Below are 23,189 nucleotides of genomic sequence, written 5' to 3' on the forward strand. Positions count from 1 at the left end.
TAAGACTGACTTAAATAAATAACACAACAGTTTTTGTGACGTCCTTGAATAAAGTATTTTGTTATTTCATTTTGAACCATTTTATCTTCACATACAAAATCATCAAATATTACTACTTTTTGTTTTTCTGATTCAAGATTCTCACAAGGTTCAATTTGGTTGGAATCGGCCGAATATTCAAGTATTTCATTTGGATCTGCTTTAATTTTTTTTGCAATTTGATTTAATTGGTTAATTAAATCTTGATATTTAGATTGTTCTAGGTTTTTAGCATATAAGTATAATTTATCGTAATATATAAGAGGTTTTCGAAGTATATGCATTAATGTATTTGTTTTTCCTGATCCAGAAGATCCACATATTAACATTCTAAAACATGAATCTGGCATAAAAGGATAATGTTGTTTAAAGTTATTGGATTTATCACTTTTTGTATCATAATTTGGAATTTCCATTTATATATAATAATACATTATTTACATTATCTTACATTATCTTACATTATTTTACATTATCTTGTGTTATTATATAAATGCAATCAAAACTTAATGAAATAAGAATAAGAAAAAACTTAGTAAAAGATGAGAGCTCTTAGAGAAGAAATAATGAGAGAAAAAATTAAGAAAGCTACAAATCGGGATATGTACACTGAAATTTATAAGCCAATTACTGAAGGAATAGAAAGTCAAAAAGAAAAATTATCAAGTCAGTTAAAAGCATTACCTGCAATAAAACAACAATTAGAGTCATTTGGTGATGAAATGAAAGACATACAAAAATATCAGGGTTTACCACAGCTATTCCAAGAACCAATACGATTATTACCACCGAAAGATCATATGGGTTTGGATGATGAAGATGATGAGTTTGAAGACACTAAAGAATTCCTGAAGAATCAGAAGAATTGGGAGCAAGACCAAAGAAAAGAAAATACCTACAGTAGATTTAGATGCTTTTCTGGATGATAATGTTTTAAATAAATATAGATATTACAAACCGTTTAAAATGTTTGACATTTTAACTGCAGATAAATCTAATCCAGATAAAATAGATAAAGACGTACTTAAAAATACAATAGATGATGTTACTACGGATATCAAAAAATTAAATGGTCCAATAACAAGTAAATCAAGATCAAAAGATTCAAATAAACAAAAAGAAGCAAAAGAATTAAAACATGCCCAAGGCGAATTATTAAAGTACAAAGACCGGTTAAATCATATTCTTGGTATGTCTTCTACATATGGACAAGGAATAAAACATCATAAAAAACAAAGAAAAATATCAAACAGGGAATGCCACGCACCAAAAACGCAGCCTCCCCAAAACGAAACCCCCAGCACGCAGACGCGCGCACCACACACACATACACACACACACACACCCATAATCCATATAAAGTTTTACCAAATGGTCAATATGGTAATTTAATTATTGATCTTAATAAACTTTATGGTCAAAACAAATTAATTGCTAAAGATAGAATAACTGGAAAAGAAGTAATAAACACTGAAGTAGATGATGATTTGATTGATTTGATTAATAAAAGATATAACAATAATAAAAAACATTCAATTCATTCTAGAAAAATATTCAAAGAATTAACAGAAAAATCAGGATTACCTATCAATAAAAGATCTATGAAATTTAAAAAAGTAATTAGAGGACAAGGTTATGGCGTTTGTCCATGTAATCCAAAAAAATTGATTAATGACTTGGAGTTAATTTGTGGTTCAATTAATGCTGGAAATAATAATGAAGAACTAAAAAATGAAGGTATTAGAATAATTGATGAACTATTAAAAATGAAATCACTCTTACCAAAAGAACATGAAATGTTATATAAAAATTATTTTTCTTGAATTTAAATTTTTATTATATATAAATGGAACAAAAAATAGTATTAAGTTCTGAAACAGTTAAAGATGATAACAAAAATACTCCGAGTGATTTTACAATCAGATTTAGTCGTTCTTTAATTTTAGATAAAAATAAAACTTATGTTGTTGGTTTGGATAGTATTAACACTATGACCTACTCTTGGGATAATATTAGTGATGAATATGATAATAAAAGAATTCGTTATAATAATGGTAAAGAATGGAAAGATATTATATTTACAAATGGTTCTTACAGTTACACAGATATTAATAACTATATTAGGGAAACATTAATAAGTAATGGTGATTATGAATTTGATAAATCAGACATTGCTCCAATAAGTTTGGAATTTGATTTAAGTAGTTTTAAGATTTTGATTTCAATTACAGATAATTTTAAGTTGGATTTGGAAATATCAAATTTTCCTACATTGCTTGGATTTGAGAAAAAATTTGTAAACAAAACTGAATGGGGAACTACAACACCAAATATAACTAACTCTGTGGATACAATTTACATTCATTGTGATCTTATTGATAATTCACTTGTTGATGGTAATTTCAGTGATATTATTATGCTTTAAGTACTGCAGATTTAACAAGAGCTTATCCATTTACAAAAGAACCACAAAGAGTTGGATATTCTGAAATTAATAAATATAATAATATAAAGTTTTACACTAATTTTAAAAGAAATATAAATTTTAGTTTTATATAATGTACAAGAAAGTTTATGATAAAAATAAAGGAATATTTATTTATGTTGATGCTCACACAGGAAAAGAAATTATACGCGGAACAGGTATCTTTGACACTTTAACGAAATTGCTTTCAAGTTCAGCCGCATCTTCAATTAGCACAGCTGGAAAAAAAGCTTTGGAAACAGCAGGAAAAGCAGCACTTGAAAGTGGAACAAAAAAGGTTGGAACAGAAGTTGGAAATTTGGCTGCTAATAAAATTGTTGAAAAATTTAAAAAGAAACCTGCTCCGGCAGTTGGTAATTTAATTGCTAAGGAATTACAAGAAAAGAATAACAGTAAAAATAATAATAAAAATAATAATGATAATGAGGAGGATATTAATATAAGATTGAATAGATTATTGTCAGGATCTGGGACTTCAACTCAGCGTAAACGTATTAACAGATTAATTTATAAAAAATAAAATAATATATAATATATACATGTTTAGAACAAAACAAAATTGTGAAAGATATGAATTAACTCCTATTCAATTAGATACAGCTTTAATACCTGTCTTGGGAAATAATGTTAAGCAACAAAAAAACGGATATCATTTTACAATTAATGATAGAAGCTCATATTTTGATTGGTTTAATGCTTATTTTGAAGTAAGTTTTAAAGTAAATAAGCTTGCTAACGGTAATAATTATGCTGATGGAGATCAAATTGCTTTAATTAATAATGCAGCTTCATTAATTGATCAGTTAGTGGTTAAACAAAATGGAAAAATTGTTTATGATTGTAATAATTTATACAAAGTAACAAATTTAAAGAGTTTGGTTGAACTATCTGAACATTATGCAAGAACAACTGGATCAAACGAATATATTTATTTAGATACTACTGATACTGCTGCCGCTGATAATAATTCAGGTTTCAAATTTAAAAAGGAATTAATCCAAGGTGGTAAAGAGGTAAATGCTAAAATTCCATTAAATAATTATTCATTTTTTCAGGGTTTAGAAACTAATATTATACCTCCAAGTCAAATTCAAATAACACTGCAGCTGACAGATGATGATGAATTAATTTTTAGAGCTAATGCTGCTGATGCTGGTAGAGTAATTGTAACAAAATTAATTCTATGGGTTCCACGTTTGGTTTTTAATGAATTTGGACTTAATTTAATTTCTGAAAGATTTACAAAAGCAAGATGGTCATACCTACGGGAAATAGTGACGCAATCAACTGATACACAACAGATTAATACAACTTTTAGAATAACGGCTGGTGTAACAAAACCACAACATGTATTTGTTTATTTACAACGACCTGATAAAAGTAATTCACAAGAACATAACCCACATTTATTAGATACATTTAAAGTTAATGCAGTAGGTAATGGTTGCACTTTGAGTTCTTGTCGTCTTGAAGTTGGTAATGGTGTTTTTTATCCAGAAACAGAATACGCAAGTATATCAAGAATATATGACGATGTAATTAATTATTATTATAAACAAAATAACAAAACTACTGGAAGTCTCTTAAATAGGTTTAATTTTCAAAGTTTGTATGGATTTGTTCATTTTAACTTGGAATATAAAAGGGAAGTAATAACAGAAGTTCCTAAACAAATTACATTAACAATTAAATTAAATACACTTCCCACTGCAAGATATCGTATTTACGCAATTGTATTGTATGAGGAAACAGTTGAAATAAATACTATTGGAAATGAACTTGTTATTGTTTAAATAAAATAAATATAAATTATATATAATGACATCAAATTATATTGAATATAAAGTTAACCTAACAGATGGACAAAAGAAAAATTTAGCACAAGCTTATAATAATAAAATTCCACATACTTTTAGATTAAAACATGAACAATTACATGGAAACTTCCTTTACTATTAACAAAAACACAAATTAATCAAATTAAAAAAAGCTGTTGCAAATAAGAAGGGATTAGAAATTAAAATTTCAAAAAAAATGTCCAGTCAAGGTCAAAATGGTGGATTTTTAGGAGCTTTGGCTGGTTTGTTAGGAAAAACAATTCTTCCAATGGCAGCAAAATAGTTCCAAAATATTAGCCCTCTAGGCATCGGCGCTTTGTCTGGGTTTGCCAGTATGGTGTTAGTAAATACTTGGAATGGTTATGATTTCAGTAGCTAATGATAAGAAAAATGTTATATCACCATATCTTACACCTAATCAAAGAAAGCAACTAGTAGGATCTGGGGTGATTAAATTAACACAAAAACAGAAACAAGACGGTTGGTTCCTGGGTATGCTGGCTGCTAGTCTAGGGATACCTTTGATTACATCTTTGTTAAGTGGTAAGGGACATGGTCAGGGTATACAGATTGATTCTCAGAGGAGACCTTACAGACGAATTCCTATAGTAAAAAAAAAATAAAATTTATAAAAAAACCAATTTCTAACTTTGAAATTGAACAATGGGTAAAACAATTAAAAATTAAAAACTTTAGGGGTGTATTTAGTAGAAATAATTTATTAAAATCAAAAGCAAAGGACGAGTGTGGAATAATCAATTTAGATGACTCTGTTGGGTCTGGAACACATTGGGTTTGTTACTTAAATAATATGTACTTTGATTCATTTGGACTTCCTCCACCAAAGGAAGTAATTAATTATATACCAAATGTAAAATACAACAATGTTCAATATCAAGACAAAACAAGTACACTCTGTGGATATTATTGTTTATTTTTCATTAAAATGTTACTAGACAAAGTACCGTTGTATGATTTACTGTATAAAATACTAAAAATTAATAATGTAAAACAAAATGAACAAACTATTAAACTTTATTATAAATTATTTTAATTAATAAGGACAAAACTATTAAACTTTATTGTAAATTGTTTTTAGTGTGGAGTATAAATATAGAATCTCTGATTCTCTTAAAGTTTCCTTCGGGTTTTTTTTATTTTTAAATATATGTTTTCTTCATTTTAAATCATCTTTAGTTAAATCAGAGGTTTTCATTCGGTTTAACTAAAGATTTAAAAGATTTTCAGGGTACCAAGTTAGTATTTTAAGTTTAGGGTAAGGTTAAAGTCCACTTATAAAATAGGGATATGGGGTCAAGTGAGGTCATACTGTTTTCGCACCCTTATTTTACATTACTACTACTGTGACCTACTCGCGTACTTTTTTTGTTTTTGAAGGTTTAGCAAAGAAATTTGTCCAAGTAGCTAAACTCAGGTGAGCGATATAGGGCCATCATGGCCCTCTTGTCCTTATTTTATGATACATATGAGATTTATTTCGTAACATCACTAATTCATTCGATGCTATTATTTAGTGGTTGATTTAAAAAATATATATATATTTCAGATGCATTTTGTGACGTCATGAAATAATTTTGTGATATCGTTTGTAGTTTTCACGTCATAAAATGCTTATCGAAATATCATGAAATGGTTTACTGATACCTATAACCCGATTGCTTGTTTACATAAAGTTAGTTTTATTTCATCAGCTGCTTTATTCAGTTTAATGGTATCTATATATTGTAGTTATAAATTATGATATCGAAAGATAGCAAAGCTGAATAAGGATATCACTTGATAACATATTTCTTTTTATGAGATGTTTATCTCGTGAAATTATATCTAAACATGCATTTTAGTACGTTCTCGATTTACTTTAGCAAAAGTGACATCATCTATGTATTTAATTAGAGCATGAAACTACTTTATGATGTCACAAACAGAATAAATATTAAAAATTTAATAGGTTCTTGAATATTTATTTAAGAAAATGATTATGAGCCACAAGAAATCTGAATTTCCAAGAAATGCTGAACACAATACTGATTATTTTTTGTAGGTATAATACACGTTTTTTTGTGTATTAACGTCTGCAGAAGTCCGCGGAAATGTTTGCTTGGTCTCGGTCACAAACAAATCCCAAGGGCTTCTGCAGACGTTAATAAACAAAACAAACTTGTATTGTCGCTATTCTTGCATAAAAAACATAACACGACGACTAAATGTATTGTTTTCATGTGATGACTTTACGATTCCGGAATATTTTTAATTACCATTTTGTTGTTCTTGGAAATGTTACACATGTTTTAAATATCCAGGGCCCAAAAATCAATAACACTGCAAAAAAGCACGTAATAAAGGTTTTTAAACGATGTTTTCATGTCTCGTTATAAGAAACATGTCACTACCAATAATTTTCCATATTGCTTTAAAAAAAGGTAAACTGGAGCACAATTTCAATAATAATAACTTTACATTCGAGTTATTTTGAGTACGAACACATTTCGAGTAGGATGAGTACGAACGTAGTAATAAGCTTTCAAGGTTTTTATATAAATTCGCCTCAAGAAATTAGTTCTAAAACATACCGACCGATACTTACCAAAATCATTAATATGATTCCTAACAACAAATAATCGCACAAGTTACACACGATTCTTAAACATTTCATTATCAACAAAAACTGAATCCACGCTGACGTCTAAAAGGGGAGTAAATAAGGGAAGAAGCGAGTGCAAACATTGTTGGGGACAGTGCATGTGGCGTTGGTAACTGACACAGCAAAACATTGTATGGATTATATTGCATCTTTTATGCTACAAGAAGAGGCTTTTATAACCGAAACAAGACGCAGATACCAGATGTCAATCTGCGCAGAAATACTTATACGTCCCTGGGAAACCATTTCAAAACTAAAAAGCATGTATTAACAGCACACGAATTGCCTTGTTTGCACACGATTTTTCTCCCGTTAATACATGGTCGGATCCAGTGAAAAAAGTAGTTTTATGCAAGAATGTTACTTAATCATTGATCCAATCGACATATTTTCACATTCTGGCAGGTCATCTCAGATGTTATATCTGTCGCGTTTTACAAGACTAGATCATCAGAACTAGGACGGTTGCTGAGACAGTTAAAGGAAGAATGTAGTAATTTAGATTTTAAAAAATCACAAAGATTATCTAGTTGGTTGCCAAACTAACGATAGACATATACAAATAAGATAAAGCCACAGCCAAAAAGTAAGAAATAAGGAAAAATATATATAGAGATTGAAGAATACAGCTGGATGGCTTCCATACAATAAATAATTAAATACCCAAATCGATGTGAAGGCGAAATAACTCTAAGCAATTTACTTTAACCACACTCCCATGATGCACTAAAATGTAATCTACGCTTCATGTTCTACACACATGCATATCTATTACAATACAAACTGTTCCAAGTTAGATGCTGTTTTTTATCAAATGTTGCACGAAAATCAGTGTATGATCTACATTAAATCATCCCGCTTTCCTTTTAGACAATACGATGACGTCCAAACTGTAACCAAAAATGGTAAAAAATCCAACGGGAAAACAATATGTATTTCTTACAATATCGTACACATAAATGGCGTGTCCTTAGGGGAAATGGGACATTTGCCTATAGGCAAACATTTTCCTACGGGCAGAATTTCTTTAAACTTTGTGTACTGACTGAAAATCAAGTTTAAAATGGAAATATGTATTAAAAATCATAGGTACCCAGGCTTGATCTTGAATTATCTGCCCTTGAAAATCAGAAAATACTAAAATATCCAATTTTCAAGGGCAGATAATTCAAGATCAGGGCAAGAGAAGTTATAGGTACCCAGGCTTGATCTTGAATTATCTGCCCTTGAAAATCAGAAAATACTAAAATATCCAATTTTCAAGGGCAGATAATTCAAGATCAGGGCAAGAGAACTGTGTATTTTAAATTTCATTTCTTTTCAGACTTCATTTGCAGTCAGTTTACAAATTTTAAAGAAATTCAGTCCATGGGAAAGACTAGGACTTTGCGGTATCATTTTGTCATGTTCCTAGTTCAGGACATTTGCAACAGTCTCTATATTGACATGGGGCAAACATTTTCTTACAGAAGGAATTTCTTCTTTAAACTTTTTTTCCTGACACAGAATCAAATCAAAAACAGAAATATGAAATAAATTAAACCATAGGAACTCAGTCTTTGTCATGAATTATCTACCATTGAAAGTCGGAAAATACTGAAAAAAAATCTACTTTCAAGGGCCGATAATTCAAGATCAAGCCTGGGTACCTATGATTTTTGAAATATATTTCTGTTTCAAACTTGTTTTCCAGTCAGTATACAAAGTTTAAAGAAATTCTGCCCGTAGGAATTTGTTTGCCCTATATACATATAGGCAACTGGGGCATGCATGCCTCCAGATCGTTCGACAACAACAAATATATATATATTTTTAGATATCTTGGTGTGTTTCCACTCATGTGTTTCCGTAACGTAAAGTTTGCCAGTAATTAAGTTTTAAAGCCTTCTTAAGAAATATAGCATTTCTTAAACAGTTTGTAAAACTTTAGGTATTGTATTTAGATTTATAGACATACACAGAATCAGGCCTACTGTAATCGTGAATATTAAATAAACATATAACACAAAATCCTTGAAACCGGCCACACACAAACGGAATGCTGTCGAGTTTGATAAAAATAATCGGATCAAATTTGTGTTCTAAATCAGACAAACACTGTCAAAACCATGGCCCGACTGCTGTTAAAAATATAAGGAGACATTTTGAAAACAAGAGGGTCATGATGACCCTGGATCACTCACCTGAGTAATATGAGCTACATGTTTCAAATGTCAAACTGATGATTTTTAGATTTTTTTGGAAAATTTTCCGATGTACAATCAAGTAACCCCTGGGGTGGGGCCAATTTTATCCCAGGGGTCATGATTTGAACAAAGTTTGTAGAAGTCTACTAGGCAATGTTACATATCAAATATCTAAGATCTAAGCCTTCTGGTTTATTTTTAGCAAATTTATGAAGATTTCCCTATGTACAATAAAGTAACCCCTGGGGCTGGGTCAATTTGACCTGAGGGATCAAGATTTGAACAAATTTTGTAGAGGTCCACTAGGCAATGCTACATGTCAAATATCTAAGCTCTAGACCTTCTGGTTTATTTTTAGAAAATTTTGAAGGTTTTTCTATGTACAATCAAGTATCCCCATGGGGCGGGGTCAATTTGACCCCGGGGGTCATGATTTGAACAGATTTTATAGAAGTTTACTAGGCAATGCTACATGCCAAATATCTAAGATCTAGGCCTTCTGGTTTATTTTTAGAAAAGTTTTGAATACATTCCTATGTAAAATCAAGTGACCCCTGGGGCAGGGTCAAATTTACCCCGGGGATCATGATTTGAACAAATTTTTGTAGAGGTCCAATAGGCAATACTAAATTTCAAATATCTAAGCTCTAGGCCTTCTGGTTTAGTTTAAGAAAAGTTTTGAATATTTTCATATGTAAAATCAAGTGACCCCTCGGGCGGGGTCAATTTTGACCCCGGGGGTCATGATTTTAAACAAATTTTGTAGAAGTCCACTAGGCAATGCCACATGTCAAATATCTAAGCTCTAGGCCTTCTGGTTAATTTTAAGAAAATTTTGAAGATTTTTCTATGTACAATCAAGTAACCCCATGGGGCGGGGTCAATTTGACCCCGGGGATCATGATTTGAACAAATTTTGTAGAAGTCTACTAGGCAATGCTACATGTCAAATGTCTAAGATCTAAGATCTAGGCCTTCGGGTTTATTTTAAGAAAAATTTTGAATATTTTGCTATGAATTTTGTAGAAGTCCACTAGGCAATGACACATGTCAAATATCTAAGCTCTAGGCCTTCTGGTTAATTTTAAGAAAATTTTGAAGATTTTTCTATGTACAATCAAGTAACCCCATGGGGCGGGGTCAATTTTGACCCAGAGTGTCATGATTTGAACAAATTTTGTAGAGGTCCAGTAAGCAATACTACATGTGAAATATCTAAGCTCTAGGCCTTCTGTTTTTTTTTAGAAATAAATTGAAGATTTCCCTATGTAAAATCAAGTGACCCCTGGGGCGGGGACAATTTTGACCCCGGGGGTCATGATTGAACAAATTTTGTAGAGGTCCACTAGGCAATGCTACCTGTGAAATATCTAAGCCCTAGGCCTTCTGGTATATTTTTAGAAATTTTTTGAATATTTTCCTAATATGTAAAATCAAGTGACCCCTGGGGCGGGGTCAATTTTAATCCCGGGGTCATGATTTGAATAAATTTGGTAGAGGTCCACTAGGCAATGCTTCACACCATATATCTAAGCTCTAGGGCTTCTGGTTTTTGAGAAGAAGATTTTTAAAATGTTTCCTTTCGGTTGCCATGGCAAGCAGAGTTCTGCATGGAATTCAATTCTTTGAAAAATTTTGAAAGGGGGCTACCCAGGGATCATTCTTGTGAAGTTTGGTGTAATTCTGCCAAGTGGTTTTTAAGAAGAAGATTTATTTAGAAAATGTTGACGGACACACGACGCACGACACACGACGGACGACGGACATTGAGCGGTCACAATAGCTCACCATGAGCCTTTGGCTCAGGTAAGCTAATAAAAAATCATAAAGATATACACGCCGATAGTTAAGCGAAAATAAACAGGACGAAATTAAGTTGATCAGGTTGACTGAATGCTATCGACAGTCGTGTTACTCTTCAAATATATTATGAATGATCAGCAAGACCTACTCCCATAACAATATAAGATAAACTTCAAATTTCAATTGCAAACAAAAAGAAAGACCTATCAAGCCTTTTCGGAACAGGAATCATTCAAAGCGAGTTTTGTGGCTATTACAAGTCTTCCGAAACAAAGGAAGTGAAAGTAAAGGAAGTGCTCGCACAAAGCGATGTTGACACAGTTGATGAAATAATAGTGTAAATTATCAATTATTTTATTCATGCATTGCATTGCTTCTTGTCGGAAATCATAGCATCTGCATACAATATGTTTTAAACAGTTTTCAATGAATACTTCTCATAAATTTGTTCAATGCAAATGTCACTCCCGTTTATAAGCAAGGTTCTTACACAACAAATAAGTGATACTGTTAACCAAACTATGACAACATATGTCCTGTATTTATAACTGCAATGTTTATGCAGAATGTATTACGAATAGAAGTAACATAAGTGTGCAAGCACAAAACCTCTATTTACAACTGCGTTTTTTCTGCACTGTGCATCTTGTTTGCATTTTTAACTAGCCCCTTACTGCTCCAGCAGAAACATGTTTTCTTAATATACAACGTGATTGCACAAGCATTATATTTAGAATTAACACAAAGTGTTAGTGCCAAAAATATTTGCTTTTAACTTTTCAATATTTAACTGTATTGTTAAACGGCTTATACAGACATGATATACATTAGTTTAAATATATGTATAAAGTTGAATATATGTGTAAAGTTATGTACGTGTTCAAAATTTAATAGATAAGAAAATATAATGTTTTTTGTTTATCTTGAAAAACAATTAGAATGGCGATGTGAGGTTTCTGTTCTAACCTGACGATATTTATCAATGCCTATTGTCATGTAAACATTTCGATACTTATAATTTCTATTTCAGAGTCACGGTGCTTAATTTCGGGCTTGGTAATGTCAGCAAACAAGTAAATGTTGTTGTGCATGAACCGGGAGGTCTAGGCACTTCTATTTATGAAAACAAAAATGGTTCGACTGAAATAACCATTGTAAATGCGATCGAATTCTTCAAAAACATCGGAGTAGGACAAACAGAAGTAGATTTGTTATTTCTGGATTGCGAAGGTTGTGAATATATTGTTTTAGAATGTTTAATCAAAGCAAACATGATTCAGTTCTTCAAAAACATTCAATTTGAAGGGCATTCCCATCTTCCTGGTATTAAATTACCGTTCCAACGATACTGCACGATATGTGAGCTGTTGTCACGTACCCACAGACCAACGTTTCGATTTATATTGTATTATGAAAACTGGCGGCGTACTGATCTTCCTTAAAAGCTGCTACATATCATAAACTTATCATTTTATAACCCCTTAAGTTGCAGTTTATTATGCTTTCATTCAACCGAATAACAGAGCATATATTATGCAGTTTTTTTTCGCTCCGTCTGTCTGTCGCCCCGCCTGTCGGTCAGTTTTGCTTCCTATTGATAACTTGAGACGTCAGTAAGTCAATACTGAAGATCAAATTGACCTCGATATAGATTAACAGTTTCTGCTAATTGTCTGGATAAAACTTGTCTGGTGAAGCCTTTACCTTTCCTGATTATTTTCAATGTTCAGTAGATAACCCATGCTGTATTAGTGAGGGTAGGTAGGTCAACGGTCAAGTTCAATGTGGCTAAAATAGTTTCCAATCTATGACTTCTGTAACTCTTTGTCATATGGTCACCTGATTTTATGCTGATTGCCTGTGTTTACATTTTTTGATAATCTTTTATAGTCAGTGTGTCAATGCCCGTGGTCCCAATTATCTTGAAACGGAAAATTTTTAATCAATTTCTGGAGTACTTTTGGTTTACGGTTGCCACATTTCATACGATTTGTTCTTGTGGTAAGTTAAAGAATGTGTGTATTTAGTCAATGCCTGAACTCTGTTTTTAGCTCAAAAAGTCAAAGATCAAGGTAACATAATATTTAAGACTAACAATTATATACTCCGTTACCTCTGACAGGCTTTCATGGAGTTTTAATCGTTTAAAGAAACAGACCCATGCTACCTACATGCAACGATAAGCAATGAATGTGCTTATGATTATTATTAAACTCTTAACGTACTATAACTGATTTGCAAATTTACTTAGATCACTACCATGTGTACACTTTGCTTTCTACATTTTTTTATTTACTGCATGAATGTTTCATATTATTATGTAGTATCAGATTTAGAACTGGAATCGTTAATAGCTAAGCAAATAAAATATTAAGAGAACGAGGAAATTGTTGTCTAAACACAGAAATACTTAGACTTCAGAATAGTTCAAAAAATTACCTGTCATCTCAATATCAGTTGATTTTTCAATTTCAAAGCATACTAAACAACACATTTTTATAGCTTAAATACTGTGGCGCGCTAATAACACTTTAAAGTTATGCAAACTAGGCTCTTGGTAATCTAATAAAAAAGTGCAATAATATCATAAAGCATTTAACATTTTACAATGTTTATAGCTAAAACACAGAGTAAAACACAAAAGGAACTATACAATGCATTTTTCTGTGACGTCATGTATATATTTTATCCACGCTTGTCAAACAAAGGAAAATATACATACCGTTGTATTTGTTTCTTTTTACCATAAATAAATTCATATATGAGCCATGCCTGCATGTCTCACTTTCAAATACGAGTCATGCCCGCATGACTCATTTTAGAGTTGAGCCATGCCTGTATGACTCACTTTCAGAGAGAGGCTTGCCTGCATGACTACTTTCCGTCATATGAGAATCCCTGGAGGGTACTTCTGTAAACGAGCCATCCATGGATGACTATGTAGCCGTGTCACCCAGGGATGACTCATTTTCAAGGGGGACATCACGAATGACTCAAAAAATTTCCTGTTTTTCAATTGATGTTTATATGTGGGAGCCAAACATGTATGTCCCCAATTTAAAGCCAGTCGGTTGACCCCTAGGTTCATATAAAATTTTTAAATACTGAATCTGAAAATCACCTGTTACTTCGTTTTAAAGATAAGTTAAAAAAATCATTTAAAATTTTGGTTTTCAAAGTTTTTTTTAAAAATTTGGAGACAAGGGGTGTTGATCGGAAGCAAGTCCAAGAAAAAAATATAGTTGTGCTTTTTTGGGTATTTTATATGTCGTTTTTTAAAGCCTAAATTTTTTATTTATTAATATCAAACCCCTTTAAAATTTCATTTTACACAACAAATTTTTTTGAAGTTGCGAAACTTTAAGTAAACCCGGAAATAAATAATTTATCAGAATATTTTAAACCCAAACGGGAAGTTTTGATGAAATGGAAAATGTTCAGTGGCAAATCTAAACCATGCAAATCTACCTCTTTGTATATCAAGGAAAACCAGTTCATTTTTTCAATTTAAGTTTTTTAATATTTATACAACATACTAAAATTTTAAAGGGTGTTTTAAAAGGGTTCCTCGAATACTTTCAAATATTTTTTAAACCATCGATCTGCCCAAAAATTGATATTTTTAATTACTTTTTCAATCACAAGTAATGAAAATATCAAATTATAGTTTTAATTTTTTTGTAATCTCTTTTTAAACCCTGGACCACTGTACACCCTTGTCCCAAAATGCAAAAAGACCAACTTCTTTTTGTCATCCAAAAACCCCTTATGACCCCACCCCCCGAATCCATTGAAAACACCGTTTTTATGAAAAAAAAAAAGGGGTAATGATAATATTAGAAATCTTAGATATAAAATCTTTCAAAAAAGGGGTTTTAAATGTTTGCAAAGATTTAGAAAAACAGAAGCAAAAATACATTTTAACAGCTCTTATTTTAAAACCCCACAGTTTTAAATTTTGAACTGTAATATACCTCAAAAAATGTGTTTTTGGGCATGTTGAAAAGAAATTTTTAAATTAAAAGAGCAAACAAGTTTAAAGTAGACTAAAATTAAAACGAGAGCTTTTTTAAAAAAACACATTCCCCCCCGATACCTTTAAATTTTTAAAATTGACCTTAAAATTTTTGCCCCGGGTTTCAAGTTTAAAGGGTCTTCTATTAAAGGAGACAAAACCATCCATAAAATTGGAAGTATGAAAGGGTCAAACAGACCTTCGGGTGTTGAAAAAAAATTTGGATTTCCCCCCTAAGTGCCCTTGACCTTTGCCCCAAATGCCCCGGAAAAATTTTTAAAGGGGTCATTTTCTCAAGGGGGACGGGTAAATTAGATTCCCTGATATTGATCTATAAAGGGTACGATGCAAAGTGCCTTGTTTCTTTGCCCCCTGACCCAGGGGCCCCAAAATTCAAAAAGGCCATTTTAAAAAGGAGACCAATAAACCCTTTAAAAATTTTTGAAGTAGTAGTTCAAAAAAAATTTTAAGATATTGCTTTTTGGTTTGACCCAAACTGACAATGACCTTTAACCTCATGACCCAGAAATTTTTTGGAAAACTAAAACACCCAATAAACTTGAAGGTTTCAAGTCCAAAGGGTTCCCCAAGAAAAACCCAGTAAATTGAATAAAACCCATGCAATAAAAAGTCTCATGGAAAGCCCCTAATGTTCTCTACTGCAGTAAAAATTATAAAATTATTAATATCTGTCTGATGTAAAACAATATTGTGTTTTTTATATACAATAGGTTTTTTTAAAAACGTTTGGTTTAAAAAATTTGCATATAAAAAACCCTACAGAAAATTTTTTGTTAAGTAACACCCATAAATATAAACAAAAAGGGGCAAATGTCACAACAAAACTCCCGCCCATTTTTTCCCAAATTTTTTTAAACCTTTTAGAAACCTGCTTTTTAAATATTGATTTTTTTTGGGCCCAAATTAAAAAAACAAGAGGGCCAGAAAGTCCTGTAACCTCCCCGGATCTTTTGGGCCCTAAAGACATCAGGATTATCTTTCTGCCCAAGTTTCATAAGTATGGTCATAAAGGGGGGGCCTTTTGGGGTTTAAATATTTTTTTCCTTTTAAATTTTGCCTAGTGCCCTATTTTTTGCCCCCACATGCCCAAGATTCCAACTTGGCCTAAAGATAACAAGTTTAAACAGGTCTGGCCAAGTTTTCGTGAAGAAAAATTCTAAATTTGACCTCTGGGATTTTTGGAAAAAGCTTTACCTTTGATTTGACCTTTTTGATCAAATTTTTTGAACCCAAAATGACCCAGTTTTCAAACCCTGACCAGGGGTTCATCCAAGAAAACCATGATTTTAAAAATTTTAAAGTCAGGTCTCTCGAGTTTTTAACAATCTTTACTTTTGTTTTAAACTGGGACCTTTTTTTGCCCCTTTACCGACCCAATTGAAAACTTGACCTAAAGATCTTCAAGATAAACTTTCTGAAAAGAAGTTATAAAGGATATTGTCAAAATGTGGCTTTTTACAGTGAAAAACAAGCTTTACCTTCAAATTTGATCAGGTGACCTTTTTTTTTTTAGGGTTTTCCCCCATCTGACCCAGTTTTAAAAACGGGGAAACTAAAATTCATAAATATTAACTTTTCTGCCCAATTTTCCCATTAAGATAGGGGTATAAAGGGAAACTTATCGAGTGTTAACTATTTTTTTTCCTTTGATTTGGCCCTTTGGACCGGGGTTTTTTGTTTCTCATTTGGCACAGAATTAAATTTGAACTAAAGATCACAAGTTTAACATTCGACCAATTTTTCATTAAGAATGGTCATAAATTGGCCTCTAGTGGGGTTAATTTAGTTTTTCAAAATTTTGGCCCTTATGACCTTTTTTTTTGACCCCACATGACCAAGATTCCAATTTGGGCCCAAAAGATCACCCAAGATTAACTTCGGGACCAAGTTTCATTAAAGATAAGGCCATAATGTGGCTTTTAGGGGGTTTTAAAATGGCTTTTCCTTTGTTTTCCCTAGTGACCTAGTTTCTTTTTTTTACTTAAACCTAGATTTTAACTTGACCTAAAATTCACCCAAGAGAACATTCTGACCAATTTTCATAGAAAATTTTTTTTTTTTTTTTTTTTTTTTGGTTTGGTTTTTTAACGGAAACGACACATGATGGGCCCTTTATGGCGACTTTCGAGTTATTATCAAAAAGTGACTTAGAGATTGTTAACAAGCTTTCCCTTTTTGTTTCTGCCCGGGGTGCCCCTAGATTTTGCCCCAAAAAACCCCAAATATAAAACCCACCCAATTTTTTTATTAAGGTAACTTTTCTAAATAATTTTCATTAAGTTTGGGGCCAAAAATTTGGACCTCTAGGTGTTAACATTCAAATTGTTGACGATGACGGGACATAGGCGATCAAAAAAAAGCTCACCTCGACCCACTTGGTGCTCATTTGAGCAAAAAAACTTACAAGTTATTTATAGAAAACAAAAATGGGAAGTTATCCTAATCCCAAACAAAAAAAAAAATATATCTAAATAAGTCCACACAAAACTCTTTCCCGGGTAGAGATAGGTCAAAATAAAAACCTAAAAAGGGGCCCTGTGACCCTAGATTGCTCACCTGAGTAATATGAGCTACATGTTTAAAAGGTCAAACTAAATGATTTGGGAATTTTTTTTGGGAAGTTTTTCCTTTTGAAAATAAAGTAACCCTTGGGGGGGGGCCCAATTTTTACCCCAGGGGTCATGATATGTTCAAATTTTGTAGGGGTCTACTAGGCAATGAAACATACAAAATCTTTTTTTAAGGCATTCTGGTTTATTTTTAGAAAATTTTTAAAATTTTTCCCCTATGTACAATCTTTTTAACCCGGGGGGTTGGGAAAATTTTGCCCCCTATGGGGGAAAGTTTTGAAAAAAATTTTTAAGAGGTCCACAAGCAAAAGCAAAAAATAAAAAAGGGATCTAGGCCTTCGGTTATTTTTTGAAGATTTTTTCTATGAAAATCAAGGACCCCTGGGGTCATGTTTTGAAAAAATTTTTGCGGGGCCCAAACTAGGCAATGCTACATGACAAATACAAACTCTGGGCCCTTTCTGGTTTATTTTTAAAAAATTTTGGGAAGATTTTTTCTATTACAACAAGAAACCCAATGGGGGGGGGTCAATTTTGCCCCCGGGGGTCATAAATTTGAAAAAATTTTTTTAAGGGGGTCAACTAGGAAAGCTACATTGAAATATCAAGCTCTCTAGGCCTTTTTTTTTTTTTTTAAAAAATTTTTTAAAGATTTTCCTAGGGAAAATCAAGTGCCCCGGGGCGGGGTCAAAATTGCCCCCGGGGGGGGCCTGTTTTGAACAAATTTTGAAGAGGCCCCACTGGGAAAAGGGCTAAAAGTCAATATCTAAGCTTTGGGCCCTTTCCAGACGGGTTTTTTTTTTAAATTTTTTTAAAAGGTTTTTCCCTATAAAATTTTCTTGAAAAATAAAGGGCCCCCTGGGGCGGGGTCAATTTTGACCCTGGGTCTTTATTTGAAAAATTTTTAGTGAGGCCCCTTTAAAATTTGTTCATGTCAAATACCCTTAAGCTTAGGGCTTCTTTTTTTTGAGAAAATTTTTTTTAAGTTTTTTCCTATGTAAGTCAAATCCCCCTGTGGGGGGGCCAATTTTGCCCCCGGGGTCATGTTTTTAAAACAAACTTGGAAGGGGTTTTCCCTCAGGCAATGTTTCACCCCAAAAATTTCAAGCTCTAGGCTTTTTGTTTTTTGAGAAGAAGATTTTAAAGTTTTTCCTTTCGGGCTCCCCAGGGCAACCAGAGTTCTGCATGGAATTCAATTCTTTGAAAAATTTTTTGGTAGAGCTTCCCCCAAGGGAAACACCCCTGTGAAGTTTGGATAAAAGGGCCTAGGGTTTGATAAAGAAAAATGTCTTTTAAAGTAAAGTTTACGGAGGGGACGGCCCGGGTGAGTGATCAAATAGCTCCCCCTGACCCCTTTGGCTCTGGTGAGCTAAAAAAAGGACCATGAAGGCCCTTATCGCTCACCTGCCCTATTGACCAAAGTTTCAAAGTTTTAACTTTCTGCCCCAAGTTTCAAAAAGATGTGGCATAAATGTGATCTCAAAATTGTTAACTAGTTTTTTTTCCCTTTGATTTGACCCACCCCCTAGTTTCTGACCCCACTTGCCCCCAATCAAATTGACCAAAAGAAAATTTCAAAACATTCTGACCAAGTTTCATGAAGATACGGGTCAAAAAATGTGGCCTTTTTACAGTTTTTAACAAGCTTTTCCTTTGATTTGATCTTGAAAACCTATTTTTTGGGCCCCCACCTGCCCAAGATTTAAAATTTAAACCTATAAAACATCAAGATAAAACATTTGACCAAGTTTCATTAAGATATGGTCATAAATGTGGCCTCTCAGTATTAACTAGTTTTCATTTGATTTGACCGGGGACCTTTTTTTTGACCCTTTACCTGCCCCCAGTTGGGGCCTAAACCTTAAAAAAACCATCAAAAATTAAACATTGTGCCCAAAATTCATGAAGTTACAGTCATAAATTTTGGGTTCTAGTTTTAAAAAAAAGTTTTTCCCTTTTGTTTTGACCGGGTGCCCCTAGTTTTTTGAACCCGATGCCCCAAATTTTAAAAAATTTGGGCCAAGTTTTTTTATTGAGAGTAATTTTTGACCAAGTTTCATTAAAGGGGGCCCAAAAAAAGGGGGTTAACAAACTTTCCCTTTTGTTTTAAACCGGTAAACCTTTTTTTGACCCCAGATGACCCAAATATCAAATTTCCCGCCCAAGTTTTACTGAGAGTAATATTTGACCAATTTTTCATTACGTTTGGGGCCCAAAAATTGTGACCCAAAGGTTTTAACAAGATTTTCCTAGTTTTTGACCTGGGACCTAGTTCTTGACCCCAGTTTCCCCCAATATCAAAATCACCCAAAATTTTCTTTGAGAGTAACATTCTGACAAAGTTTCATTAAGATTGGCCGAAAATTGGACCTCTGGGAGTTTTAAACCCAAGCTTTTCCCTATGATTTGCCCTGGGGGCCCTGGGTTTTTGGGCCCCCAGTTTGCCCCAATTTTGAACTGTCCAAGTTTTTATTAAAGAGCAACATTCTGACCAAGTTTCATTAGGTTGGGAAAAAATTTGTGACCTCTAAGTTTTAAAACAGTCAAATTTTTGAAAAAACGGAGGGAGGGACGACGACTAAAGGTGAAAATGTACCCCCGCATGAAAGGACCAGTCCCATTCCCAATTTGACGCACACAAGATTATATTTTTTGGACTGTAAAATATAGACTTTTTTTTAATTGGTTTTACATATGGGGTAACAAAAAAAAAGTCCCACAAGATGCAGAATTTATTTTTTAAAAACGAAAACATCACCATGCACAACTGGGGTTTAAAGTACTAACCATTTGGGGTCCCCAAATTTTCCTTTAAAAGCTGTGTAAAAGGGTTTCAAAGTTTGGGAAACGCAAAAGGGATTGCATTTGAAAGACTGTATTACACAGTATGTTAACAAAAACAAACCCCTTAACTCGGGAAATTTTGAAGTTGAAAGACCTAACTTTGCCCCATGCAAAACTACGGTTTTTTAACTGATCACTTGTGGGGAATTTCTTTAAATTGTGTCAAGAGGATGAGGAGAGTTGGTGCGAAAAAGATTGTGTCTATGTTTTTTAAAAGTTTTGTAAAAAAAAAACAAAGCCCCGTAACTGGGGGGGTTTGGGGGGGGTTACAAAAACAAGAAGCCAAATGGTCCTTGGCGCTCATTTTAGAACAGTTTAAACCAAATTTTAAAATGAGTATCTTATTTAAAAATGCGCCCATTTTTTCATAGGAAAGGTATTTTGGTTTGATTCGACCGGGCCGATCTTTTTTATGCCCCCAAAATTTAAAACTCTACCTATTTTTTAAAAAGACAAACATTCTGATCAAATTTCAAAAAGGGGCCACTAAAAAAGATGAAACCCCCCCCTATTGCTCAAAAGGGTTATTCTTTGATTTGCCGGGTGACCGGGGTTTTGCCCTAACATAACCCTTTTTTTTGAACTTTACCAAATTTCTTTAAAAGAAAACTTTTCTCAGATTTCATGAACATCCTACCTAAAATTACCCCCTATTGAATTAAAAAAATTTTTTTTTATTTTCTGGGGGACCCAGTTCTTGACCCCCATCACCCCTATTTGAAAATCTGTCTAGGTTTTTTTCAAAAAAAACATTCTAATCAAAAATCTTGAAGATCCAGTTAAAACAAAGCAGCCCTATTGCTAACAAGGTTTTTCTTTTTTTTACCCAAAAGGGCCCATATTTAAAAATTGAATAGATTTCACAAAACAAAAAATTTTGATCAAAATTTTTTATGAAAACACCTGGGGCCCAAATTTTTAGCCCTATTGGCCCTTCACAATATTTTTCTTTTTAAATTTTTTTTTGTGACCCAGTTTTTTACCCCAATGAAACCCCTATTTGTACTCCACCTAGATTTTATTTTTTAAAAAAAAAAAACCAAAAAAAGGGAAAAAAAAAACAAGAATATCCCAAAGAAAAAAAGCGCCCCCTATTGTAAAAACAAGGTTTTCTCTGATTTTACCTAAAAGACCTAGTTTTGACCCAAGATTACCCAAATTCGAACTTGACTTCATTTTTTTTTAAGGGAAAGAGTCTGACTAAAATTTTTTGAATATCTATTGTAAAATTTCAAGTCCTACTGCATACACAAGGGTTTTTTTTTTTGATTTGCCCGGTGATCAGGTTTTTTACCCCCGATGACCCAGTTCGAACCTGACCCAGATTTCATCCAGACAAATTTTTGGGAAAAAATTTATGAAAAATCAGGGGGTAAAAAAGCAGTCCTTATTGATTACTCAACGTTTTTTTTAAAGATTTGACCCAGGGGCCCAGTTTTTTAAACCCCCGATGACCCATTTTCAAAAAAGACCTAGATTTTTTTCAAGGCAATCATTTGAAAAATTTTCATGAAGTTAAATTGAAAAATAAAGCCTCTACGCAAATTTTCCCAAACTCAAGGGTTTACAGAAAGGAAGACAACAGACATTGAAATGACACATAAAATCACCTTAGCAAATTTCCAGGGGAGCTTACAAGGGGGCTCATGGTGGTGAACATTTTTTGCAAGTTAAAAACAAAATCCCTCAAGGCGGGACGAAAATTTTCCCTTGGGGCAAAAATCATTCTTCAATTTGACATCGACCTCCGTTTGGCTTGATGTTTGACCTAGGGGGCCCGGTTCTTGCGCATGAAAAATCCGCTCATAGTGGTGAACAATTTGGTAAGTAACATTTTAAAAACCCTCCGTACAAAGAAAAAAAATGCGTAACAAAGTCATTCTTGTATCTTTACCATTGGGGCCCCTATATGTGACCTTGCCCTTGACCTAGGGACCAGGGCTTGGGACATCCCTTTTTTGGGGTAAACATTTGTGCCAAGTAAAATTAAAAAAAACCCCTTTAAAAGGGTTTTTTTAAATTACAGACTGGGCCGGGAAAAAAAAAAAACCCCTTTTGGGGCCCTTTTATTCCAAGTGGGACTTTTTTCCTTTCAGCTAAGTGCCCAGGTTTTTGGGGGCATGCCCCTTTGTCTCATTCAGAAGATTTTGCCTAAAGTGTTAACAAAGTTTTTCTTTAATTTTTGCTACTGTCCTACTTTTAAATCTTTTGCAATCTTTGTTTGGACTTGGGGCTGATTTGACAAAAAAAACCCAAATATTCTTAGGGTTAAAAAAAAATCAGGTCCGGATGTGGCCCCTAGATTGTTTTCGAATTTTTTTTGGTTTGCCCTAATTTAAACCCAGTAATTTTAAACCCGGTAAATTTCTAAATTTTTTAGAGCAAACATCCTGACCAAGTTTCAAAAAGGGTTTTATACAAAAGTGCCCCATTGAGTGTTAGAAAAGGGGTTTAAATATCCTTTTTTTGCCCATGCACCTAATTTTTTTGGGCCCCCATGAAAACCCCGTTTAAAAACCTTTTCTGAGATTTTTTTTAAGGGTAACAGACGACCAAATTTCAATTTAAAATGTGAATTTAAAATGTAAAAACCCAAAAAAGTGCATACAGGCAAAATTTTTGATGCGAGACACAGGGAGTTTACATAGTTCCCCTTAGGCACTTTGGGCTAAGGTTTAGCAAAAAATCTTACAGTTTAGAAAGTGGTGCCACGATTTAAGGGTATT

At 32.9% G+C, this 23,189-nt stretch overlaps 1 protein-coding gene across 1 annotated transcript in view; it reads left to right on the forward strand.

Moving 5' to 3' along the window:
- The window catches only part of LOC128552711 (uncharacterized), a 33,153-nt gene extending 19,450 nt beyond the window's left edge, over nt 1-13,703 (forward strand). The window contains exon 3 of the mRNA XM_053533758.1: nt 12,044-13,703. Coding sequence (XP_053389733.1) covers nt 12,044-12,455 — 412 coding nt within the window. The 3' untranslated portion in view covers nt 12,456-13,703. The remainder of the gene's footprint in view (nt 1-12,043) is intronic.
- The last annotated feature ends 9,486 nt before the right edge of the window (nt 13,704-23,189 follow it).

This window comes from Mercenaria mercenaria, unplaced genomic scaffold (assembly GCF_021730395.1).
Source record: "Mercenaria mercenaria strain notata unplaced genomic scaffold, MADL_Memer_1 contig_3073, whole genome shotgun sequence".
Lineage (NCBI taxonomy): Eukaryota > Metazoa > Mollusca > Bivalvia > Venerida > Veneridae > Mercenaria > Mercenaria mercenaria.